This window comes from Theropithecus gelada, chromosome 3 (genome assembly GCF_003255815.1).
Source record: "Theropithecus gelada isolate Dixy chromosome 3, Tgel_1.0, whole genome shotgun sequence".
In the NCBI taxonomy this organism is placed as follows: Eukaryota; Metazoa; Chordata; class Mammalia; order Primates; family Cercopithecidae; genus Theropithecus; species Theropithecus gelada.
In genome coordinates this window covers 182,835,091-182,861,962 of record NC_037670.1, presented here as the reverse complement: position 1 = coordinate 182,861,962, position 26,872 = coordinate 182,835,091, and the positions used below count along the sequence as shown (strand labels likewise).

Below are 26,872 nucleotides of genomic sequence, written 5' to 3'. Positions count from 1 at the left end.
AATGCGTATTCTGCAGCAGTTCAGAGGAATATTCTGTAAATGTTAGGCCTATTTGGTCTAGTGCAGGGGTCCCCAACCTCCAGGCCATGGACCAGTACCAGACCACGGCCTGTTACGAACCAAGTCGCACAGCAAGAGGTGAGGAGCAGGCGAGTGAGCATTACCACCTGAGCTCCACCTGCTGTCAGATCAGTGGCAGCACTAGATTCTCACAGGAGCATGAATCCTATTGTGAACTGTGTATGTTAGGGATATAGGCTGCAGTCTCCTTATGAGAATCTAATGCCTGATGATCTGAGGTGGAATAGTTTCATCCTGAAACCGTCCCCCAAACCCCTGGTTCGGGGAAAAATTGTCTTCCACAAAAACCAGTCCCTGGTGCCAAAAAGGTTGGGGACCACTGGTCTAGTGTGTAGTTTAACTCTGATGTTTCTTTGTTGATTTTCTGTCTGGGTAATCTGTCCATTACTGAGAGTGGGGTGCTGAAGTACCCTACTATTATTGCATTACAGTCTATTTCTGTTTTAGATCTATTAATCTTTGCTTTCTATATTTGGGAGCTCTGGTATTGGGTACATAGATACTTGTAACTGTTATATCCTCTTGCTGAATTGACCCCTATATCATTATATAGTAAACTGACCCATTATCATTATATATAGACCCCTCTTTATCATTTTTTACAGTCTTTGATTTGTAGTCTAATTTATTTGATATGAGTACAGCCACTCTTGCTCTTCTTTGGTTTCTAGTTGTATGGAATATCTTTTTCCACCCTTTCACTTTTAGTATGAGTGTGTCTTTATAGGTGAAGTGAGTTTCTTGAAGGCAGCATATAGTTGGGTCTTGTTTCTTTATCCATTCAGCCATTCTATGCCTTTTAATTGGAGAATTGAGACCATTTACATTCAGTGATATCATGGCTAAGTGAGAACATTCTACGGCCATTTTGTTGCTTGATTTCTGCTTAAGACTCCTCTCTTCCTTTGTTCCTTTCTGCCTGTCTTCCTTCTTTCTGCTAGTATGTTCTAATTTGTTGCTTTTTGTTTTGAATGAAGCTATTACAGGTTTTTGTATTGTGCTTATTTACTTAATTATTGAGATGGGATCTCATTCTGTGACCTAGACTGAAGTGCAGTGGCAAGATCACAGCTCACTGCAGCTTTGACCTCCCAGGCTCAATCAACCTTCCCTCGTCGGCCTCCCAAGTAGCTAGCTGGGACTACAGGTGGGCACGGGCACCATTATACCCAGCTGATTGTTTTTTGTGTGTGTGTGTTTGGGTTTTTTTGCAGAGATGAGGTCTCATTATGTTGCCCAAGCTGGTCTCAAACTCCCAGACTCAAGCAATCTTCCCACCTCAGTCTCCCAAAGTGCTGGGATTATAGGCATAAGCCCACGCATCCAGCCCTAAAACAAGTTATTTTAAAGAGATAACAACTTATCTTAGAATACAAATAAAGAAATAAAAACAAAGGAAACACCAAGCAAAAAATTCTACACTTTAACTCTAACCCTCTCACATTTTGACTTTCAGCTGTCTCGATTTATATGTTTTTAAATTATTTGTATCTTAAGAAGTTGCTATAGCTATTATTCTTTTTAATAGGTCTTTTGGGCTTCATACTAGAGCTATGAGCATATTGTACAAATACAGTATTACACTAGTCTGGGTTTGTCCATGTATTTAATTATATGAATGGGTTTTATACCTTGATAAGTTTTTTGTTTTTTTGCATGTTAGTATTTTTTTTTTTTTCTTTCAGGTTGAAGAACTCCCTTTAGCATTTTTTTTTTTTTTTTTTTTTTTTGAGACAGAGTTTCACTTTATCGCCCAGACTGGAGTGCAGTGGCACAATCTCAGCTCACTGCAACCTCTGCCTCCCATGTTCAAACAATTCTCCTGCCTTAGCTTCCTGAGTAGCTGGGATTACAGGAGCCTGCCATCACATCTGGCTAATTTTTGTATTTTTAATAGAGACATATTTCATCAAGTTGGCCAGGCTGGTCTCAAACTCCTGACCTCAAGTGATCCACCCACTTTGACCTTCAAAGTGCTGTGATTACAGGCATGAGCCACCATGCCCAGCCTCCCTTTAGCATTTCTTGCAAGATGGGTCTGAGGATTGTGAATTCTCTCAGCTTTTGTGTATCTGGGAAAGACTTTAACCTTCCCTCATATTTGAATGACAGTTTTGCTGGATACAGTATTCTTGGATAGCAGTGTTTTTCATTTAGCACTTTGAAAATGTCACTCTCCTCCCTCCTGGCCTGTATGGTTTCCACTGAGATGTCTGTTGCCAGATGAACCGGAACTCCTTTATATGTTATTTGCTTCTTATCTCTCACTGCTTTTAGGATCTTCTCTTTCTCCTTGACTTTTGTTTGATTATTAAATACCTTGTGGTAATCTTATTTGGGTTGAATCTGTTTGATGTTCGCTGACCTTCCTATACCTAGATATTGACCTCCCGATGAAGTTTTGGAAAGTTTTTTGTTATCATTTCTTGGAATACATTTTCTAACCCTTGTTAGCTCCCTATTGAATACCAATAATTCTTGGATTTGGTCTTTTGTGGTTATTTTCTCTGTCTTGTAGGTAGTCTTCATTCCTTTTTGTTCTTTTTTTCTCCTCTGACTGTATATTTCCTTTCTTTTTTCCTTTTAGAAACAGCATTCGCTCTGTTACCCAGGCTGGAGAGCAATGGCACAATGAGGGCTCACTGCAGCCTTGGCCTTCCAGGCTCAAGTGATCCTACTGCCTCAGCCTCCATTTGCCTCCACATGCCACCATTCTTGGCAAATTTTTAAATTTTCTTATAGAGATAGGGTCTCCCTATGTTGCTCAGGCTGGCTCAAGAGATCCTCCTTCCTTGGCCTCCCAAATGCTGGGATTACAGGCATGGGTCACTGCACCCAGCCTTGATTGTGTATTTTCAAATAGCCTGTTTTGAGCTCACCAATTCATTCCTCTACTTAATCTACTCTGCTGCTGAGAGCCTATAATGAATTTCTTCAGTTCAGCAAATATGTTTCTCAGTTCCAAGATTTGTTTGATTTTTAAATTATTTCAATCTCTTTGTTAAATTTCTCTGATAAATTTCTGATTTGCTTTTCTGTGTTGTCTCGGAGATCACAGAGTTTCCTTAAAATTGCTCTTCTGAATTCTTAGAGAGCTCACAAATCACTGCCTCATTAGGTCAGTCACTGGATTTTTGCTTTGTCCTTTTGGGGAGGTCATGGTTCCCTGTTTGCTGCTGTTTCTTGTGGGTGTATGTCTGTGTCTTTGCACTGCAGGATTAGTAATTTATTCCAGTTTTCTCTGTCCAGTTTGTTTTGGTTTTTATTGAATATATTTACTTAGCAAACCTTCACTGCTAGGTTGCTGCCTCCTTTTCAGCTATAGGTGTCACCTTAAGACGAGGTTCACCTTAGCAGTATTTAGTGATTGAGGGAGGCCTGTCCCAAATGAGGGAAGCCTCAAATGGTTTGTCCTGACAGTGTCAGGGTTCGTGTTCAGAAGACCTGTGGAACAAACCTTCTGGAGCATGGTATTGTGAGTGGCCAGTCTGACTGAGTGCCTCCTGTGGCTGAGGTGCAGAGTTTCCAGGGCTGGGGACAGTAGTCCCACCTCCCAGCTTTGTTTCTGGGTGGCCTCAGGGGTATTTCTCCCTTCGGGCACTCGGGATGCTCTCCATGGGCCAAGGCAGGGACAGGGCACCCAAGAAAGTAGAGAAACTGGTTGTCCACCTCACTTTTACTTTCTCCAGATAGAAACCATGAGTTAAGGGGAGATTTTCCACACACTTGGTGCCAGGCCAAATAAGGGGGAAGGGACATTGTGGATATGGAAGCCGAGTTCTCCTCCCATTTGCTTGGAGCTTTTCTACTCTCTGTGGCCCCAGGAACTGTGTTGTCTTCACACTTGAGCTCTAAGTTCTTACTGGTGAAGATCTTGGTGCTATGTATTTGGTTTTAGTTTTGTGTGGGAAGAGAAGTCATAAAAAGCTCAAGAGCTCTACACTGGAAGTCGCCAACAACAAAATTGTTAATGAGACTTTTTTGTTTTTGTTTTTAGATGGAGTTTCGCTTTTGTTGCCCAGGCTGGAGTGCAATGGCACTAGCTCGGCTCACCACAACCTCTGCCTCCTGGGTTAAAGTGATTCTTCTGCCTCAGCCTCCCGAGTAGCTAGGATTACAGGCATGTGCCACCATGCTGGGCTAATTTTGTATTTTTAGTAGAGACGGGGTTTTGCCATGTTGGCCAGGATGGTTTTGAACCCCTACCTCAGGTGATCCACCTGCCTGGGACGCCCAAAGTGCTGGGATTACAGGCGTGAGCCACCGTGCCCAGATAACTTTGTATTTTTAGTAGAGATGGGGCTTCTCCATGTTGGTCAGGCTGGTCTCGAACTCCCAACCTCAGGTGATCCGCCTGCCTCAGCCTCCCAAAGTGCTGGGATTGCAGGCGTGAGCCACCATGCCTGGCCTAATGAGACACTTTACATTCTTTTATTCACACTAATTCTTCAAAATTTGATGTGTATTTCACACCTCCAGCACATCCCAGCCTTGCCTGGCCACATTCTAGGCTCTCAACAGCCACAGGGGGATGTTACTCAGCAGCTAAATGCTGTCTTTGAAAATACAAAGATACATGAAATACCATCTCCACCCTCAACAACCTTACAGTTTATGTGACTGACATATAAACATAATTTATAATGTTTTAAGTACTATAAGAATAGTGTGAATAAGTAACAACCTTTCCCCTCAATCTGAAGTACAGGGAAATTTGTAAATACTAGTGAGAGAAGGAGATATCTGAGCTATAATTTAATGCCTTGACTATTGTATAACTCTTAACTATCACATTTAATCATGTATAAAGTTGTTTAATATTTTGCCTTCTGTCCTATCTTACCCCAACCAACCCATAAACTGACCTTGGAGTCTACAGGACAATTGTGACTAGGGTGAGCTGGGCAGACACCAGGCCCTGGAAGGAAAGAGAGTGAGCAGCTCACACCCGCACACACATTTCCTGCAGCATGAGTGCAGCGCGGGGATTGCTGCCCTCCTGATGGCCATCCCTGGACTTTCAGGTTAAAGACTCTGAACAATTTATTTCTATTGTGTTAAACAGTAAAAGAACACAGGCAAAAATTCTCACACTAAGAATTTCTTCACACTTTTGGCTGTAGCATAGGTTTTGGTATTTGATATTCTTCTGTTAAATTCTAACTAACTTGTAATTGAACCAAATATTACTTGAGAGTTTAATTTCTACATAGGTTTTGTTTTTAAACTTTGTTATTAATTTCATGTTTCTCCTTTCTAAACCACTGACACCCCATAAATGATCAATTAGTGGTCTAGTAAATGATCAACTTTTTAAATTTTCCAGTGGATCAACTGCAAGTGTTACGCTGCCCAAATAGGCAGAGTATCATTAAAAAGAATTGGTAAGCCTAGGCGTCTCTACAAAAAAATATGTATTTTTTAATTAGCCAGGTGTAGTGGCATGCACCTGTGGTCCCAGCTACTTGGGAGGCTGAGGTGGCAGGGTCACTTGGGCCCAGGAGTTCAAGGCTGCAGTGAGCTACGATCACACCACTGCACTCCAGCATAGATGACAGAGCAAGACCCTGTCTCAAAAGAAGAAAAAAAGAAGAATTGGTGCTTTAAAAAACAAACTTTCTTACCAAAAATATTGGTTCTCCAAATGGTGAAAAATCAATGACATTAACTTTTACTGGCCTTATACCACGTTGCTGAGGTTTGAATAGTTTGGGAGCCACTCTCAAATCTTGTCTTGTGCCATGGCTTATGAGACCCTGTGAAAAAGAAACCCAAGAGTGACTAAGAAGTGCATTAGATACGAGATTGGATACAGTTACTGTTCCTCAAACAATTTAAACTTTATAAAAGCAAAGAGTAAGTTAATCCTAAATCAAGATATTTATCAGGTAACTCAGGAAAAGAAGGAAAATGAGTAATAGAATTAAATTTAAAATACTACTCACCATGTCTGTGCCAACAATGAAGTGATTAGGGTCTGAAGGCAGAAATTTAACATTCAGTGTTTGTGTAGTCCCCCAAAATTCATTATCTTTATGGGAAAGACTGAAAAAATAAAGTAACAAAGACGAACAGATGGATTGTTTTCAAACTTTAAAAATAAGATGGTATCAGCACTGATTTGCACTACAATACATCATTCGATGTATAACAGGCCATGTCACATTCCTCTGGTTTAGCCACTCTTTGTTTCCATTTTTTTCTGCTACTACACTCTTGATAGTTTTTTCAGATTTATCCTTCTGTTCACTAATTCTTTCTTCAGCTATATCTAATCGGCTATGTAACCATTCACTTGGTTGTAAATTTCAGAGATAACAGTTTCATTTCTAGAAATGTCTTTTAGATTGTACAACTGTCTCAAGTTCTTAAGTGTGTGACTCCTACTTTTTGCACCAAGGTACACTGTTTCTTCATGCTTGTAGTTGTGAACTCATCTGCAGCAGACTGCTTCTCATGAGAATCCTGTGAGCCCCCACTTGCAAACTATCTTTACCCACCAGGAGGTTTTGTGTCTACTTTAACTATGAACCCACTGAGGCCACTGGTCTAGAACTATGATGTTAACATCTCAGCTTGTAGGTTGCCATACATACACTCAGCTTAGGACCTCAAGCTCTTCCAAGCTCCTCTGTCTTCTCTTGGCTGTGGTGAGGCTTTCTGAATTTCCCTATCACTGCAGGAGCAGTGAGTTTGAAAGTCCTGTGCAGGGGTCTCAGTTCTACCTCCTTGCCTCAGGCAAACCCAATGCATCACCTGTTTCTGCATGGGCTCAAGCCCCAGAGACAGCTCAGAAGGTCTGAGATAGCCTGGGCTTCACATCCAGCCTCCAAGCAATCACACAGCAGCTCAAAAGCTTATGACACTAACTTTAAGCTCTCTCCTGTTTATGGCATTTAGAGATTTTCCTTTCCTTTTAAAAACTATACTTAGTTTTATTTTTTCCTTTATATGGCCTATGTATTTGTAACAGAGAGATGCCCACAATTGCTCCATCTGCCACACCCACATCATCAAAGTCAGCATGTGGCTGTGCTATCAGCCTCCTTTCCAATGTTCTCTTTCTGTCCACATTCAGGACTGCAAATGTCACCCCTTAGTTGATGACTCTCAAATCCTTACCTCCATCTGGGGTTTCTGCTATGGAGGCCCCTGGTTCCTGGGCATCTCCACGGGCACCACAAGCTCAGCCTGTCCTCACTGGACCACACTGGGCTGCTCCCATCCCTCCCCACTCTTATTCTCACCTAGCAAATGGTGCCCAGTCACCAACCAGACATGCTGGTGGAGCCAGAGGCCAACCTAGGCTCCTCCCTCCCACCACTCCTATAATCGATGAGCTGCTGGGTTTTTAAAGTTCTACCCCTTTAGCCTCTATACCTGTGATGCTGCCTTTGTTCAGATCCTGGTAGTTCACGTCAGTCACTCCAGAAGCCACCTAACGTCTCTCCCTGACTCCAGCCTCCCTTCCTCTGTTCCCAACTTACACTGCTACCACACTGACCCATCTACATCACAGACAAGATGCACTACTCCTCGGCTCAACATCCTGCAATGGCTCGTGACCACCTTTACACTAATGTCCACACCCTTTAGCACAGCAGACAGACTCGTTAGGGCCTGCCTCACCTGTCTCCCTCAACATCAGACCCACTGACAGCTCCGAATGTGCCTCTGGGCACCCCCAGGTGCTGCTCCCTCTGACCATCTAACTCCATCTCAGTCTTTGCCTCCTTAAGATGTCCCCATTGCACTCCATCCCCCAAGCTGCCTCCATCCTTTGAGCTCCCACAAGCCCTGTGCACATCCTGACACCACACTTCGCCCTCTGCACGATGACCCTGGTGGACGGGGCCCAGCTGCAGGGGTGGTGCAGGCAGAGCCACGGGACCTGCTTCCCCGCAGGCAATGACCTCCCGGGCACACTCATGCTCAGTGACGGACGGGATATGGGGTATAAAGGCCCGGCCACATGATTCTGGGAGGCCATTCCAGCTCAGAACTCCCGGGTCCTGGGGAGTCGGCTGTGGGGCCTGCCTCACAGCTCAGCTCCTCCTCTCAGCCCCATTCTGCCTCCTCCCCACCCTTTCCCAGGCAGTGAGCCCAAGGAACTCCCTGAGAAGTATCCCCACTCTGAACTCCACTGCTGAGCCTTCTTCCTGGGAAAGCAGGGAGCCCCTGCTGCAATCACATAACGTTTACTCGTCTGCCTCCTTCTCGGAGCACCTTGAGGGAAGATGCTCCCCACTAGTGCTACAAAGCCTGGCACATAGAATAAGCTCAATATGGTTGGTTGAGCAGAGTCTGAGGGAACATTTATTATGCGTGGATCTCAGGAAGACACTGCTAAGAGTTTTTGGGTATGAAAAAACCCAAACGTCGGACACATTACACACTTTCCTTCAAAGAGTGTGTGTGCAGTTAAGTACAGGAGAAGCTGATAATTAAAGATAAATACAACGCACAGTATAAAGCGGTAAGGACCCTAGCAGAGATAAAAAGTTGTAAAGAAACTCAACAGGGGAACTGCAGAGGCTGCAGGGGTCAGGGGCTCGCTCAGGAACCATGTACGTTTGGCTCTGCAATACAGTAAATGACTTTTTAAAATATAACTCTCTTTCATAATTAGTTGTAATTACTAATTACAACTGTAGTTGATTTAAAGTCTCCAAGCATGCATGAATTCATTAACACAACCCACAGGTTTTCTGATTAGGAAGAACCAGGCCCAAAAATTTTTCAAGGGTAATTCACATGTTGATAGTTGACCCCTGAGTGCAGTAAACGATAAGAAGAGATACTTTAAGAAATAAATTAACATAAAACATATAAATACCACAAACAATATTTATACATTTGTGAAGAATTTTTATGTCATATTAAGTTATGTGAGTAAAAGCAGAAATCTAAATCTCTGAATAAAACTTTTTATCAATGTTTCCGGTTCCTGAAACTTTTAAGTTTGGGGCGGCATGAAAACTGAAGAATAGTTAAATAGGACCAATTTAAAAGACAGAAAATAACCTCTACTTGAAGACAAAATGTTAGCTCTACACCTGGAAGCTGCATCTATTACATTCACTCATTAATAACAGACTAACAAGGCCAGGTATGGTGGCTCACACCTGTAATTCCAGCACTTTGGGAGGCTGAGGCGCGTCGATCACCTGAGGTCAGGAGTTTGAGACCAGCCTGATCAGTATGATGAAACCCCGTCTCTACTAAAAATACAAAAATTAGCCAGGCATGGTGGCAGGCACCTGTAATCCCAGCTACTCAGGAGGCTGAGGCAGGAGAATCGCTTGAACCAGGGAGGCAGAGGTTGCAGTGAGCCGAGATTGCACCACTGCACTCCAGCCAGGGCAACAAGAGCAAAACTCCATCTCAAACAAATAGAAAAATAAAAATAATAGACTAATAAAACAGTAAAAAAAACAATGTGAGAAAATGGACGTCTTCATCGCAAAAGCTCGCCATTTACCATATATGCAATTCCCCAGTGTTATTTTCCTTCTAGGTCTTTGTGAAATAGTGAAGTGTTTTCCCTCACATCTTACCTGTCACCCAACTGGATCAGAGCACTATGTACCAGCTTGACCCTCCCTCCAGGCATCAGGCCTAAAAAAAAGATGAACCAAAATCAATGCACCTTTCAATAGAAGCTAAATCAAAATCTAGTTATAGTTGCCTGGAATCATTTTTCATTGCTTAAATATCTGTGTTACGAAATAACATCAAATGCAAATCAATACACAGCATCCCTTCTGTCCTCTGGGCGAGGTTCATGTATACTCCCTTAGGAGAAGAATCCAGAATTCGCAGTTCAAAGTCTTATGGGAAGAAAGATTGTAGAACCATGATCTGAGAGCCTTTATATCTTTAGATCTGATAAAATAAGGGCGGTAAGCAATCCGTACATGTGTATGAATGTACATACACTAAACAAGCCTTAGATCACAGCAGCAAATGTTGCCCTGTGAATGTCTACCGAGGCTCCAACGCCTACAGGAAAGTTACAGGACCTCTCCTTCCACCATCCCAGAGACTCAGAAATCTGCTGGTCTCCGGGCAGAACGTACAGGAGGCAGAGTGGCTCCTCAGCCAAGTGCTTCTGGCCTCACTCTTTGTTCCTGCAGCTTCTCCAGCTTCCTTCTCAAACAACACAGAGCCACGGCTCTGAGGCCTGACTGCTTTTCTTTTCCTTCCCTGAAAGCATTCATGGCTACAGCTCTGGCTCCTTGGCCACCCACTGGTTTTGCCTCCTATGTCTGCTCCCAATATCACTTTCCCTCTAAAACTACCTCAAGGAGAAAAACTAGAAATCTATGGATGTTAAAACCCAAATTCTGGGTAAGGCATTGCCTAGAACTCTGGGGGCAGGTGAATCAAAAGCAGATAGAAATAAACCCAATCTGCAGCTGGGCCGGGTCCCTGTAGCTGCTGCGTATCTCCTGCCAGTCACAACCACAGTGAAGAAGGGTCAACGCTGCCATTCACAAATGTGAAGCTTCCCAGCACACCCCCCACCTGGCATCTCGGCTCCCACACCACCGGCCATGGGCAGCTTTTCTGGCCGGGCCCTCCCACTGGCCCCTACACGCCACCACCCACGGGCAGCCTTTCTGGCCAGGCCCTTTCCAGCTGGGCCCCTACACACCACCACCCATGGGCAGCCTTTCTGGCCAGGCCCTTTCCAGCTGGGCCCCTACACACCACCACCCACGGGCAGCCTTTCTGGCCGGGCCCTATTGTTGGGCCTCCGCTCCAGGAAGTCCACCACCAGTCGCCCTTTCCCAGACTGGGGTCTTTGCCCAGGTCTCCTAGCACCTACGACTGGACCTCACTTATGCAGAGAACGCTTCATAAAAAGATGCTGGCTGCCTCCTTCTGAGACTTGAGCTCTCCAACAGCCACTCATCCAACACCTACACAAAGAGCTGGCAGCCACCGTGAACAACGGGCTGGTCTGAACGTCCTCCCTTCCTAAAGGCAAGGCTGGAACATGGTAGCAATTTTGGTAAGTGGTTCAGTGACGAAAGGGTGTTTCTATACAGCAATATTTTTAAATGAAATACTCACCCCCCAGGATATTCTTTATATGACTATCATGTACTACAAAACATTTGTATGCAAATACTTTTTATGCAAAATGATTTTGTCTCCATAGCCAAAGAACACATTGAGAAACATGGTGATTCCACCTCTAAAGCATCTACTAGTGAAATGAACGCCACGACTGTCTTATTTTTACTGAAGTCAGGATCAAGAGTCAATTCGTAAGGGCCACCACAGACGTGTGAATACAGAGCACACAGCATTTGCTCCAAGGGCCAAAGCGCCCTCTTCCCGAATCTCAAGAGGTTAGGAACAAAGCCGGTCTCATTCATATTATTTTTTGCCAGATCTACACGGGAAAACACCCCTGATACAAGCAAGGTGGAAGGGGGGCTCATCATTACAAACTGGGTGGTGGGAAGCCAATGAGGTGAGAAGGAAGTTGAGATCAAAACATGGGCTAATCTCAACCACCGAACACAACAGGACTGAATTACTCTGCCACTTCTGAGCCCTTTCTGGAACTGAAAATCGTACTCCATAGCATCAAGAGCAGCCAACTGTGAGAGGTGCTGTTAGCTTTGCTTCAAGTCGCTTCTGCTCTGCCCAGACCCGGGGACCTTTGCCATCCTGGGATCCAGTCTAACGGCCCTCAGGGGCAGCATCCAGTGTTCCTGATACGCCCTGGGGTTGTGAATCCAAAACTGAAAGGAAGAAGCCCCAAAATGAATGCGCACTGAAAGACTCGGACACCTGAAATATGTAGGAAACAGCTGCAGAACACGGCTGTCCTTGACTTGTCTGAAAGAACTGAATGGTACTCAGTTGTAAACAGAACTCATTAAATCCTACTAAAATCAAAACATTCACTCAGAGGCTGGATGTGGTGGCACATGCCTGTAATCCCAGCACTTTGGGAGGCCAAGGCAGGTGGATCACCTGAAGTCAGGAGTTTGAGACCAGCCTGACCAACATGGTGAAACCCTGTCTCTACTAAAAATACAAAAATTAGCCGGGCCTGGTGGTGCACACCTGTAGTCCCAGCTACTTGGGAGGTTGAGGCAGGAGAACTGCTTGAACCCAGGAGGCAGAGATTGCAGTGAGCCCAGATCACACCACTGTACCAGCCTGGGCGACAGAGCAAGACTCTGTCTCAAAAAAAAAAAAAAAAAAAAAAAAATTTGATTATTCTAGTTAATTGAGACACCTGTTCAACAGTTGATAGGGTTATATGACATACAACTTTAATTTTCATTTTTCAGGTAGTAATTTATATTTTTCAAAGCAGTTATTGGTATTTTTTTTTTTTAAACAGAGAAACAAGGTCTCATTCCATCACGCAGGCTGGAGTGCAGTGGCAAGATCATGGCTCACTGCAGCCTCAAACTCCTAGGCTCAAGCAATCCTCCCGCTTTAGCCTACCAAGCAGCTGGGACCACAGGTGTGCACCACCACGCCCAGCCAATTTTTGAATTTTTTGGTACAGACGGAGTCTTGCTATGTGGCCCAGGCTGGTCTCAAACTCCTGGGCTCAAGCGATCTTCCTGCCTCAGCCTCTCCCAGCAGGCGTGAGCCACTGCGCCTGGCCATACTTATCAGTGCCTTTAATCTCTATTCATTTTAGAAAACACTAAAATTCATTTTTTTACTTAATAGTTACCTAAATCACTTACTGAACCTGCGATGTCTGCCTTTGGTAATTCAACAACCACCTAAAAATAGAACATTGAAAATGAATATTGATACGTTTTATAATTCTGACACAACCTAAGCAAAGCATAGCTCTAATTAAGATGGAGTGCTATATTAGGCACTACAACATAACTGCTCCAGAAAAAGACACTGATCTTTAGCTTCAGAACTAATGCTCTACAAGCTGACTCCTTTGCTTTGATCTCCTCGTGTTCTCTTCACTTGGTGACTTAATCAACAGTCTTGGCGCATCCTCCAGGACAAGCCAATCCAGCGTGACCTTGGCCCTAACATTTTGTTCCCTTCCCACTTTCATTCCACGTTCCCAAAGCCCTGTGTGCAATTCCTATTTCGCTGTCATGAAAGGGCCCCAAACTTGCCATGTGTGACCTTCTGCATCCCTTCTGCTCAGGACCGGTAAGCCGTCTTGCTCTCCATTTCCCACTATAGCTAATTGGGCCTTGCCCCCTGCGCCATTCAGGCGCCACCTCCACCCAGACCACCTCACTCAGGCCCCGCATGTGCCTGGCCCGCACCACTACTCACCCACACATTGAGAACCCCACTCTCATCCAAGGAAGCGATGTGGAAGGACAAACCTGACATTTCTGATGAAAACAGAAACAAAAAGAAAGAAATGGCTTTACATAAGGAAACCATATTTCACAACTAGTGATTAAGAATTTTAAGAAAGTGAAGAATCACGTACCTTCCTGAGTCGAAAAGGGCGAAAGCACAAAGCTCTGCTTTTTGTGGACGGACGTTGAGATAGGTTCTACTGCTTGCAGAGGGCTTTGGTGGTTTACTGAGGTAAGGATTCCATCTGGAGTTCAAAATCCCACAGCACCCACGTGTAAGTAATAAGTTGCAGAAATGCAGCTGGCATCACACATGGACAAACATGAGGTGCTTCTGGGTCTCACAAATCTGACTCTCTCCACACATCTTCCAAAAACACCCCAGGACCAACATGGACCACATACGACTGACACAGGACCACAACTTTCACATTCCTAGGACACAGGGGCCCTAGCCCCCGCTCTCCAGTAAGAAAGCGTCAGTTCCCACAGAGCTCGCTGGCCCTGTGGGTCTACGGGTCTGGAGGGCAGGAAGAAAGCTAAAGCCCACCACCCAAAGACAGCATGCCACACAGCCCGAAAGAAAACTCAGACAGAGAAAGTCTCTGCGAGGCCAGATCCTGGGGGTCACTCAAGCAACTGAGGGGAAGGAGCTGGGAGGCAGAGGAGGTCGGAGCAGCATGGCTGATGGGAAGGGGAATGTGACCAGGAAAGGGAGGTGACCTGCACACACACCCGACAACTGCCAGAAGAGGGAAATCCAGGCGTTTGCAAAACCAAAGGAACGGCAAACCCACCCCACCTACCACCTTAAGGCACAATGCCCACTAAAAAGATACCTGTCACGAATCAACAAAGCAAAGCTCACTGACTTAAAATATCCATCTATGGAATGCCTATGAGCAGAAAAAAGCCAAACTCCATAGAAAGCTACTATAAGAAGAAAACAGAAAAAAATGTAATCAAAGCATTTCAGCTGATGAAAATTCTCCCTCCTAAAAACAAGCACAAGGCAAAAGACACAAAACTCAATGTTTCAAATGGAATCACATCTCCTCAAAGGGCATCTAGAAACATATCAAAACAACAAACAAGAAAAAAACACCGGGAATCAGAAATCAAGAACAGAATTGGACCCAAGAAAGCAAGAAATGAAATGAGAATTGGGATTGAACTCGGGAAAAAAACTGAAGAAAAAGACAAAATCATCTCAGAAATTAAGAAGAAATTATAGGGTGTTTAAGGGAAAGGACCCAGATGAAGCGCTGATGGCTTGACTGAGGAAAGGGCTGGTCTCTCGGGCGAGAATTTGGTTCCTCTGACTCATGGTCTGAATCAGAAGTTCCACAGCTCCTCACTACTGAGAGTTTATTTAAAACTTTGTAGGTTTTATTGATAATATTTCAAAGACAAGGCCAGGCGTGGTGGTTTATACCTGTAATCCCAGCACTTTGGGAGGCCAAGGCGGGCAGATCACCTGAAGTCAGGAGTTCAAGACCAGCCTGACCAACATGGAGAAACCCCGTCTCTACTAAAAATAAAGAAATGAGCCAGGCATTGGTGGTGGGCACCTGTAATTCCAGATACTCAGGAGGCTGAGGCAGGAGAATCGCTTGAACCCAGGAGGCAGAAATTGCAGTAAGCTAAGATCACACCACTGTATTCCAGCCTGGGCTACAGAGCCAGACCCATCTCAAAAAAAAAGAAGGATGCATTTTAATGGAATAATTTATTTGTATGTATAGTCTTGAGGTTTACTGTTTTTGAAAATGGTGCTGCATTCAAAAACTTTTTAGTAATAGCAGCAGCAGTTAGAAAAGGCGAAGATTACTTATTTAAAAGATATCTTTTAAAATAGCATCACAACCCATAAGTTACCTGTAAATTCAAACAGTCTTAACAGTGTAATATTGCCCCACACAGAGGGGCACAATTCATGGTTGGGGAATTTAAAAAGTGCCGCTCTTATGTACAATGTACAGATACACATGTCAAACACAGACAGACACGCAACATATCTACGATAAGAAAGCCACACAGAGGGGTGAGTGATGAGCTCGGCCTGCACCTTCAGTCCACAGCACCCCAGCCCCTACGGGAAGAGGTGTGCCGGGCGTGGCATGGGGTCCGAGGGCAGGCCCCGCCATGTGGTCAGCGCGACCCCAGACGAATGCTGCATCTTCCCGTGGGACTCAGGGCTATCAGGGGAATTAAATGAGACGATGTACGCTACGCACCGGGGCGAGTCCCAGAACATAGGAAACACTTACGCCGGGTGCCTGCTGTGGTGTCTGGGCACGGCGTGGTATGAACGTCCACCCGAGTCAAGCCGAGGCTCAGGGAGGCCCAACTGTGCTGGTTCCAGGCAGCACTCAGGGTGACTGGCTTTGCTCGCGTGAGTGTGAGTTACCTTTGTCCTGGAGGACACACGTGCCAAGATGCCTCAAGCTACTTTAAAACTAAAGGTAATATCATTGAGGATTTTTTGGAATCCATAAATGTAATAAGAAAGGAAATTCGAGTCATTCTTGGCCACTGCATAATCATGATTAGAATTGATTTTTGTTTTTTATATTTGTCAAATGCCTCTTTTGCCCATGAGTCAGACCCCATCCTCTGAGACAATGTGAATAAGTAAATGCAAATCCATGTAAAGCTTTGTTCCTCAAATCTGTGTGGCTTTTTTAGAAGACACACAATTGGCAGGTGGATGACACTGACCGGTGGAAAACGTGGCCGTCCGGAATGTCCAGAAACCATCGCTCAGCTTCAGAGAGTGATGCAACCTTGAGTCTTCTCTCAAATCCCAGACGACGACTGAGCCGTGCGCTGTTCCGGCAAACAGTAAAAATGCTTTGAATGGGCTCAAGCAGCAACACGTGACCTAAAAGACAAATGCACAGAAAGCCAATGACTGAAGAATATGAGAAGCATGCTCACAGAAGCTGCATTTACTGAGTGAGGTGTCTGACCATGTTTCACTTTGCACGGGAGCCACGTGCAGGACACGGTGAGCAGAACGTGAACTCCCACACAGAAATGAAAGGTGGCTTGTCAGGTTCCTGAAATAACAGGGATGAGAAACCAACCCCGTAGGCTTGTTATGATCACAAATGCAAGGTGCTGACACTCATCTGGTCACACAAAGCCTGCCAGGAGCCCATCCACTCAACTCAATCAGCTGAACCTCAAAAAAGTAGCAGTTCCATCCTGCACCGTTTTATTTACATCTTGTATTATAAAAGTTACAATTTCAACAGTTTTTCTACAATTTTTGTGGAAATCAATGGTTTTGAGGCCAGGGAATACATAACTAGGAAAATACAAATGCACATTTTCCCAAACATAGAGAGGCAGCCCCGACCCCTCACTGCACAGTCCTCAAGCCTCAGCGCCAGCCTCCTAGGCGGTGAATGGGAAGCCTCCGGAAGGACTCTGAGCGACAGCACACTTCAACACAGTCTAGGAAACCTCAACGCAGTCTGAGAAACCTCTAAAACACTCAGGACCGAAACAGTGCAAGACAGAAAAACAGGCATCGAGGGCCCCAGAGCTATGCCGAGCGTGGCCAGTATTTTCATTCAGCCTATAACTACCTCCATTTCCTAATTCTCAGCTGACCTAAAGGGGTGCTCTGTGAAAATTCTCGTTTGCTCATTTTGAACTACGAATTTCCAGAGTCAAAACAAGCACACCCACGCGTCTCACTGAACCCACAGCACAGCTGAAGCCAGCTGTGAGAGGCAGAGAATGGCCCGTAAGTTCCTACCCACCTCCTGTCCCTGCGCCTCTCCCCATGCCTGCACCTTCACACTCTGTCCACCGCCCATCCTCCCATCAAATGCGCGACTCTCCTCCTGAGCTGTACCTGGGACTCACATATCAGAACCTTCTGTGGCCCTGAAGGCTGCCAAATATCCCACACACAGAGGACGTATTTGCTGTCCAGCAGGGGCACAAAGGCCTTCTCGGGTAAGTCGTGAACGGACACCACCATCTGCCTCTGAACTCGGGAGGCGTGCAAGGAGGATACTTTTCGATCTAGGGAGAAGAAAAATATGTTCACATTTTAGTGAGCTAAATTAACACACTTCCGAATACTCAAAAAAAAAAAAATTCAGCTTCATGAAGAAACAAACATGGTCCTTTCAAAACCAACATACATGAAACATAGGTTTTGATGAATGGCCACAGCCTATGCCCGAACACTCTGTCCAAGCTGACCTCACAGTCTGGCTAAAACGTGGTAGCATGCAGCCCAAGACACCTGTGGCTCCACTAACGACTCACACAGAAACCAGCTGCCCACCACATGCCAGGAGTCAGGATCTCAGAGCTGGGAGGCATGGAGTGAGCCTGGCCACCCCTCTGCTTCAGAACATGGCTAATACACCAGCTGCAGGGGTTTCAGCATTGGAACACCACGTGGCACACTGCTCTCCTCAAAGGCTGCATGGGGCTGAGCGCCATTCCAGATGCTGCTCCACCTGGCAAGGGACTGCACTCCAAGGCATCACTGTTGCCACTGCTGGCCGTGCCAGCGGCTCCCACACATCGGCAGAAGATGGAGATGGAGTTCATGAAATAGAAGGATGGGAAGTCCACGACTGGCGATAACTTCAGTCAAAGAACCGGACCGCGCCACTGGCAGGCGCCAAGTCAATGTGGAAAGCAGTACCCGGTCAACCCCGGCCACACGCACATGCCACAAACCTCTCAGCCCCACAGTTCACATCCTGCTACCCACACCATCCACACCTGGGTCACGACGTCCCCTCCGATTCCAGGGAACCCTCTTTCTACCTCATCACAATCGCTCATAGCTGCAGCCTTCTGGGGCCACTTCCACCAGCAAGCGTCAGGTCTTCTTCCAGGTGCCGTATTTAATAGATGTTTTTAGTGGGATGAGGTTCTCGAGTGCTGTGACCTGACCCCGTTTTCTCCTAAGCCCTCTGGTTTTTATTGGCAATCTTCCACAGGGTAGAGACTTTTAGGAACATGTACCTCCTGTTACAGCGGAACTATGATGGCAACCAAGGCCTGACCCATCGCTGCCCCGACCTCACCTCCCGCTGGCCACCGTGGTCTCCTCGCTTCTCCCCAAGGCACAGGTGTGCCCACCCCTGAGGCCTGTGTGCATGTGGCCCCTCCTCCAGAAGCTCCCATCTCCTTGTGGCCCCTCTCTCATCTCTGTCAGGTTTTCACTCACAGTGAGGCCTCCTCTATCAGAACTGTATTTTTCTCCTTAGAACTTAACCCTCTCGGATAGACTGTATGTTGACCTGTGTAACCAGTGCAGAGTCTACTTGACCCGCTGAAACACAAGTTCAGGAGGGCAGAGTTGCTGTCGTCCTACTCACTGCTGAACTGCAGCTCCCTGACAGTGCCCAGGGCATGGCACCCCCTATGGAACATTCGTCAGATGAACGACCCGCCGGCTGCGTCATTCTGCCGTGTGTTTTAACAGTGGTGAGGATGACCCGCCGGCTGCGTCATTCTGCCGCGTGTTTTAACAGTGATGGGGACGACCCGCCGGCTGCGTCATTCTGCCGCGCGTTTTAACAGTGGTGAGGACGACCCGCTGGCTGCGTCATTCTGCCGCGTGTTTTAACAGTGATGGGGACGACTCGCCGGCTGCATCATTCTGCCGCGTGTTTTAATAGTGATGAGGGTACTGGGTGGACCCTAGGAAGGCTGAAGGATCTCTACATCTGATCACAGATCAGAATCTAATGTGAGTCAAATCCTGGATTTGCAGGGTGAGACAACCCACACATTCCATCTCATGCTTCTCTTGGAGTCTCATGTTCCTTCTGCTATCTCAATATTCATTTTACCAAAACACAAAAATAAGCAAACAAGACCTTCTGCTCCTTGAACATGTGGGAAGTGCAGTACACACACACACACTTCACGTGTTCCCGACGGAGGCCCGGTGCTGCGGTACGCACGCACACTTCACATGTTCCCCGACGGAAGCCCGGCTCTACGGTACGCACACACACTTCACGTGTTCCCGATGGAGGCCACGCGCTGCAGCACACATACACACTTCACGTGTTCCTGATGGAGGCCACGCTGCGGTACACACACACACACACTTCACGTGTTCCCCGACAGAGGCTGCGCACTGTGGTATGCACACACACTTCACGTGTTCTCCAACAAAGGCCGCATGCTGTGGTACACACATGCACATCATGTGTTCTCCGACGGAGGCCGCAGCACTGTAGTACACACACACACTTCATGTGTTCTCCAACGGAGGCCGTGGCGCCATTGCCGCTCTCATGCACCTGCTGTCACTGCTCAGCGTCAGCTCTCTGGGGGCCGCATACACTCGGTTCCCTTCTTGGTGTGTGCTGGGTGTGGGAGTGTGGATGCCGATGTGTTGAATTACACAGGTACAGAGATTTATTATTTTTCTAACAGGAAAAGAAAACTCTCTCAAAGAATGTGAAGACTTGTTAAATTAACAATGCCATTTTTGTTAAACTGAAATCTCTGCATAGCAGGCAGGATGGAAGAAATGCCTAGAACAGTGGCACCAACTGCTCTGGCCTCACACATGCCCTGAAGCACGTTTGCCCTGCAGCACCCCTGCACCTGCTGCCAAGCGGACGGCCACACACACCGCCCCTGCTGGTTCTCCACAAAAACCGGGACCATGGCTGCCCTCTGGTACCTGACAGTCACTTTTTCAGAGACAAAGAGGTTACTAGCTCAAGAAATTTAAATTTGGTCTTGCAAATGCAGTTTGTCTGAAGTGATTAAACAGTTACATGCAACTGCACTTTCTGTTTGAGATCCTGGGCTTTGCTTCCCGTTTTATGTTCCATAACCACGGATCAACCTAAAAATCTAATTCTATCTACACTAAATGTTAAGCATCTTACTCGTATCTATGTCTAAACTATTAACACAATTTTGACCTGAACACTCTCTCATGCTCGTCCAACTATTTCTTCTACTCTATCTCATGAAAAGAAACTGAATAAATAGAAGAGAAAAGAAAATAGGATTTCAAACACATAGAAAATCTCAGTTCCCATTCATTTAAACAGTCTCACTTGTTTACATTACTGTGGATCCCTCTTCTATTCATCTTATTAAAATCCTTAATCACAAATTTAGCACACACACTTAAGGGGGAAAAACTAACCACTCACTTTGGAATTCTGCAGAAACTCAGTCTTTCTCAATCTTATGTACAGTAAACCCCATCACATTAAAATAAAATGTAATACTACAAATTATTATTTCAACACGAATGTTTAGTCACTGGATTTAAAACCGTGTTTGAGAACAGCCTCTTACTTTGAAGGAATGGCAGGCTGGTGTTCAGCTGAGATGAGCTGTCACTAAAAGACAGGGCCCTGTCTTGAGCCCTAAGATTCCAGCTGGGTTCAGCTGCCAAGCGATCCTCTTCCAGCAAAACAGCCATCACCTGTCAGACATAAGTGAGTAGTCTTTAATAAAAACTTTACAAAGGACTATCTTTTCCCAAAAAAAAATTACCTTTTCATCTTATCCAGATCTGCAAATAACTGCCTAGATCCACGACACTATCATAACTACAAGAAAAACGATATGGTCCTTTATGCACAATACTGAAAACTAATACAAGAAGATTAACTAAAACAAACTCCACAAGAGAACCATCATTTGCCCTGAATGTTGTTTTTCATGCCACATACACTGCTAAAAATCACCGTGGGAGGAAGGGCTGGATATCCAGCATTTATAAATGAACAAAGCAGGGTAAAGAACAGTCGTGAACCCACTGAGTCTCTCTCGCCGGGTTTCGGTAAAAAGCCAGAGTGAGTGGTAAAACACTGTCATCGTTCCAGGAGCATCCTTAGGATTTGACGGTGCAGAGAGAGATTGGGAGACACAACAGGACTGATGGAAAAAGAACTAGAAATGTTCCTGAGAACTAACAGAAGGAAAGTGAGGAAGGCAGAGGGTGTTCAGTGAGAAGCGACAGGATTTGTGTGAGGAAGAGGGGGCTGCGTAGTAAAAACTGGGGCCAGGAAGTGTTCAGTGGGAACTGACGTGACCTGAACACTCAGGGTCAGGACAGCCGGGAATACTGAGTAAGAACTGACAGAATATGGGAGAGTGGGAGATAGGAAATGCTGAGTGAGAGCTGACTGTGTGAGAGTGACGAAGGCAGAAACAGTGAAAGCCGAACGTACGGGAGTGAGGAAGGCAGAGAAGGTTTCATGTGAACGGACAGAACAGGAGGGCGGGAGGCAGGAAACACTGAGTGAGAATTGACAGGATTCGTGCCAGAAAGGGAACCTGTAGTGAGGACTGACAAGATGGGTGGGAAGAAGGAAGAAAATGTTAATGAGAACTGACGGGAAGAGAGTATGGAAGGCAGGAGATTTGAAGTGAGAGATGACAGGATGGGAACGGGCAAGAAAAGGAGTGTTTAGTGAGAGGTGGAGGGTGGAGTGTGGAGGGCAGGGGGTGTTTGGTGAGAGATAAAGGATGGAGTGCGGAGGGCAGGGAATGTTTGGTGAGAGATAAAGGATGGAGTGCGGAGGGCAGGGAGTGTTTGGTGAGAGGTGGAGGATGGAGTGTGGAGGGCAGGGAGTGTTTAGTGAGAGGCAGAGGGTGGAGTGTATAAGGCAGGGAGCGTTTAATGAGACTCGATAGGATCTGTGTGAGGAGACAGGAAGTGTCTTGTGAGAAACACTGGACGGGAATGAAGAAAGCAGGGAGTGTTTACTGAGGACCTGCAGGAGTGTGTCCAGGCCACAGACCAGACAGGAGAGCTGTGAGTTCAGGGATGGCCCCAGGCTGGTCACCCTCTGTCCTCCCTCCTTCCCTATCCACCTCACCTTGCACCCAAGCGCTCTCTCATCTTAGAGATGAGAACTTACACTAGAACTTAGAACTAGAACACTTAGAACTTACACTAAAACAAAATGTGATACAAATCATAAATCGTGTAAAATCATAATCACATTTCGTAAACCATAGATTCCTACATAATTGCAACAGAGTGACTACATGACCACCACGTGCTCAGATTAGTGTCTGAGAATCATCCATAATGTCAATCAGCATGTCGATGTTTCACGATCATCCTTAATCTCAACCAGCGTGTCAAGGTTTCACAAACATCCTTAATCTCAACAGTGTGTTGAGGTTTCACGATCATCCTTAATGTCAACCGGCATGTCGAGGTTTCACAATCATCCTTAGTGTCAACCGGCATGTCAAGGTTTCACAATCATCCTTAATGTCAACCAGCGTGTCAAGGTTTCACAATCATCCTTAATGTCAACCAGCGTGTTGAGGTTTCACAATCATCCTTAATCTCAACCAGTGTGCCGAGGTTTCACGATCATCCTTAAATGTCAACCAGCGTGTCGAGGTTTCATAATCCTTAATCTCAACCAGCATGTTGAGGTTTTCACAATCATCCTTAATGTCAAGTGTGTCAAGGTTTCACGATCATCCTTAATCTCAACCAGCGTGTCGAGATTTCACAATCATCCTTAATCTCAACCAGCGTGTCGAGGTTTCACAATCATCCTTAATCTCAATCAGCGTGTCAAAGTTTCACAATGTTCCACTTCAGTGCTGCAGTAGACTCAAGTGCTAAGCTTCCATACAAGAAAGTGATGAGACAGCTGGAGAAATGTGAATGCCGACTTCACAGCTGACTGCATTTTAAGTTATTACCAATTACTCTTTTAGACATTCTCTGCTTTTTGAGATTCATACTGAACTCTATTTGGAGGCAAAGTTAGATGATTGGGATTTGTTTCAAAGTAACCAATGGGGTGGGTGGTGGAGTGGGCAGGGGGGTCAGACGAGACCCATGGCCATGAGGTGATAATCACTAAAGTACCTGCAGCTTCACAGGACTGTTTCATGTCTCTTTGTATGGATTTAAAAGTTTTTTCCGTTTATAAATCAGCCTATAAAATCAGAAGTTTATTATTTTCAAATACCCTAGATTTATGCTTGCCTTGCCAACTTCACGTCTGCTCGTTAGTCTCTAGTTGTTTTAAAATGTAAGAAATTAATAGGCCGAGCACGGTGGCTCAAGCCTGTAATCCCAGCACTTTGGGAGGCCGAGACAGGCGGATCACGAGGTCGGGAGATCGAAATCATCCTGGCTAACATGGTGAAACCCCGTCTCTACTAAAAAATACGAAAAACTAGCCAGGCGAGGTGGCAGGTGCCTGTAGTCCCAGCTACTCGGGAGGCTGAGGCAGGAGAATGGCATAAACCCGGGAGGCGGAGCTTGCAGTGAGCCGAGATCGCGCCACTGCACTCCAGGCTGGGTGACAGAGCGAGACTCTGTCTCAAAAAAAAAAAAAAAAGAAATTAATAATAAAATTCACAATCCAAATACATACATAGTACTTTAGTGATATACATTTACCCAGTGTCATTCTGCCCACAAGGGCTTTATGAATGTACCACTGATAATTTTTAAGAAAATAATACCTGAAAATGAATAACTGATTCTGATTTATCCAAGCTACAAAGACTTTTAAGATCTTAAAAGCTCCTACGTTTCTATAGAGAATGAAACTTAAAGCACTTACACAGAGAACACAACATGTTATAGGTTGAGCATACCTGACAAGCCGCCCGCAGAAAGCTACATAACCTTGGAGTATCAATCTTTGGCATAACTACAGCATCAGAGGTATCTCTTTGTTCACTGCCTAAAAAAAACAGGTTATAAAAAATCAACGAAGTTGACTCTAAAACAGTCATGCATTACACATCTTAGAGTTCAAACAGGCGTAACAAATCAACATTAAGAGTCCTAGAAGGAAAAGGTAGAAAACTTCACGCTATACTCTCTAGATTTACTACTATTAACTCCCCAAAACAATTGCATATTGTTTTATAGAAGTCTGTAATGTATTTAGAAAAACATTCAGGCCAGGCATGGTGGCTCATGCCTATAATCCCAGCACTTTGGGTGGCCGAGGCAGGTGGATCATCTGAGCTCAGGAGTTCAAGACCAGCCTGGCTAACATGGTGAAACCCCATCTCTACTAAAAAATACAAAAATTAGCCAGGTGTGATAGCAGGTGCCTGTGGTCCCAGCTACTTGGGAGGCTGAGGCAGAAGAATCAGTTGAACCCAAGAGGCGGAGGTTGCAGGGAGCTCAGATCGTGCCACTGCACTCCAGCCTGGGTGACAGAGCAAGACTTCATCTCAAACAAAACAAAACAAAACAAAACAAAACAACATTCAAAGGAATCAATTGAATTATCATGTAAGTTTAGGTATATTACTTTCTTAAGGTGAGGCTTACCTGAGAAAAGCGGATAATATACATCCCTGACATACAGAGGCAATTCCTTGAGAAAAACCAGTAAAGCATTCAACATGTACATCGCTCCAGAGTACTTAGCAGAAACTATACATTCTAGGGACCTTCAATCTAAATTGATGGAACATTTTTGCAAACGGCACTTAAAATATAAAAATTCTATATTCATGAGAATAGGCTTCCCCCAAGTTAAAAGCACAGTATGCTCCAAAGATCCAGGGACACACTGGTTGTTTGGAATGTGGAATCTCTCCCTCTACATAGGAATAAAATCTGTCATAAATCCTGGCAATGGCGCAGACTGGGCCTCAAGAGCAGGTTTCCTTCCCCTTGTAGCTCAGCAGCTCTGTGGCTGGTAGTTAGTGTTTCTTTAAAAGAAACTTGGGTACTGATATTGTCACATGCTAACAACCATACAGAAGAGAAAGACAAAATGAGAGTGAACCAGAAAGGGAATAAGTAAAAATAAAATAAAAAAGAATGTAAAGAGAGTCAATGGTCAACACTCAAGAGCAAGATGTTACCTCCAGATACAACGGTACTTTCTCCTGGGTGCTGGGTCCACACTTCCCTGGTCTCTATTTCCTCCGTTTGAATGTCTCTTTCAACATTATCTTCGTTACACTGAACATATGCCTTAAAAACAAAAATACACCAAAATTAACATTGGTTTCAATTTCAGAGCAATTTGTCATTACTAAGTTCATAATGAGAGTCGCGTATCAAAAGTAAATATCAAAGCATAAAGAACAATCATGCAAAGACAACTGTGCTTAAACATTTGATACAGATATATACAGGTCTGATTTTCAAAAGTGTATTCAAAAAGTCTCACCAAATGATTTCCCTTTAGTCTGAAAATACTGCCACCTCACCTGCCCACATCCTATTTTCTTAGAACATGCTGGTTTTTCAAAACCACATATCTATTTCAAAAGGTACATGCTTCAGTGAAGTCAGTTTTGTTACTAACAGCTTTGGGATGAGGAAAATCACCAAAGATAAATAATCTACTTAAGGTCAGAGTGAATCAGCTGCAAAACTGGATTAATATTGTCAGTGTCCCAGGAGTTCAAGGCTGCAGTGAGCTATGATCTTGCTACTGTACTCCATCCAGCCTGGGTGGTAGAGCAAGATCCTGTTTCTTAAAAAAAAATTTTAAATTTAAAAATTTAAAAGCCATCAGCTTCTTCAGCTTCATCCCGTGACCTTCCTCCTTTCAAAAGGATTTTATTGAGTGCACCAACTAGACAATGTTAAGATTGGTGGTACCATTATCAGGAATGTAAGAAAAATGTAAGATAGGACGTCTGACTTCAAAAGCTTTAGAACCTTGTTGTGAAGTGAGACCATTACATAATGAATTAATGATTGGAAATACTACAGGGAAGTACAAAATTGCATGAAATAGTAAATTGTAGGAACTCTGGAACAGGAGAAAGAATTCAACATAAGTCACTAGGAAGGGTTCACCCAGAAAACGGGCCTTGGAAACTGAGGAACAGACAGGCAGATAAGGCAGACAGGGAGCAGGAACACCATACACCAGGGCACCTTGAGAGACCCATGAGAGAAGAGAGTCCCAGAATCAAACAGGTATAATCTGAATTAGAGAGAGTCCAAAGCTAGGCATGGTGGCACAGGCCTGCAGTCCCAGCTATGGGGGAAGCTGAGCCTGCAGTGTCCTGTGATCACGCCTGTGAACATTCACTATACTCCAGCCTAGGGGTGTCTCTAATAAATAAATTTAATTTAAAAAAATTTTAAGTGAGTCCACATTATAAAAACCTTCAGAAGTATCGTATACATTGAAATTCTTCAATTATAAGAATTTTAAACAGACAAGTAGGACTGCTATACACTCACCTGGAACACAAGAAACAAATCCAAACCGGACACTTAGCTAGACTTTAAATAAAACATTTGCCTTCGCCACCATGCAACAGATCCATGTAACAAAACTGCACTTGTACTACCTCAATTTATACAAATAAAAAAATTAAAAATATAAATAAATAAATAGATTGGGCACAGAGGCTCACACCTGTAATTCCAGAACTTTGGGAGGCCAAGGCAGGTGGATCACTTGAGGCCAGGGTTCAAGACCAGCCCGGCCAACATGGTGAAACTCCGTCTCTACTAAAAATAT

General features: G+C 44.9%; 1 protein-coding gene across 3 annotated transcripts in view; it reads right to left on the bottom strand.

Annotated features, from left to right (window-relative positions):
- Nucleotides 1–26,872, bottom strand: part of WDR60 (WD repeat domain 60) — a 99,627-nt gene that overhangs the window by 10,915 nt on the left and 61,840 nt on the right. For all 3 annotated transcript variants that reach the window (XM_025381016.1, XM_025381018.1, XM_025381017.1), the window contains 11 exons: nucleotides 25,248–25,359; nucleotides 24,015–24,103; nucleotides 20,724–20,853; nucleotides 17,275–17,447; nucleotides 16,128–16,290; nucleotides 13,538–13,651; nucleotides 13,375–13,436; nucleotides 12,797–12,848; nucleotides 9,639–9,699; nucleotides 6,027–6,126; nucleotides 5,706–5,837 (listed from right to left, as the gene is read on the bottom strand). In XM_025381016.1, the coding sequence (XP_025236801.1) occupies nucleotides 5,706–5,837; nucleotides 6,027–6,126; nucleotides 9,639–9,699; nucleotides 12,797–12,848; nucleotides 13,375–13,436; nucleotides 13,538–13,651; nucleotides 16,128–16,290; nucleotides 17,275–17,447; nucleotides 20,724–20,853; nucleotides 24,015–24,103; nucleotides 25,248–25,359 (1,188 nt within the window). The remainder of the gene's footprint in view (nucleotides 1–5,705; nucleotides 5,838–6,026; nucleotides 6,127–9,638; nucleotides 9,700–12,796; nucleotides 12,849–13,374; nucleotides 13,437–13,537; nucleotides 13,652–16,127; nucleotides 16,291–17,274; nucleotides 17,448–20,723; nucleotides 20,854–24,014; nucleotides 24,104–25,247; nucleotides 25,360–26,872) is intronic.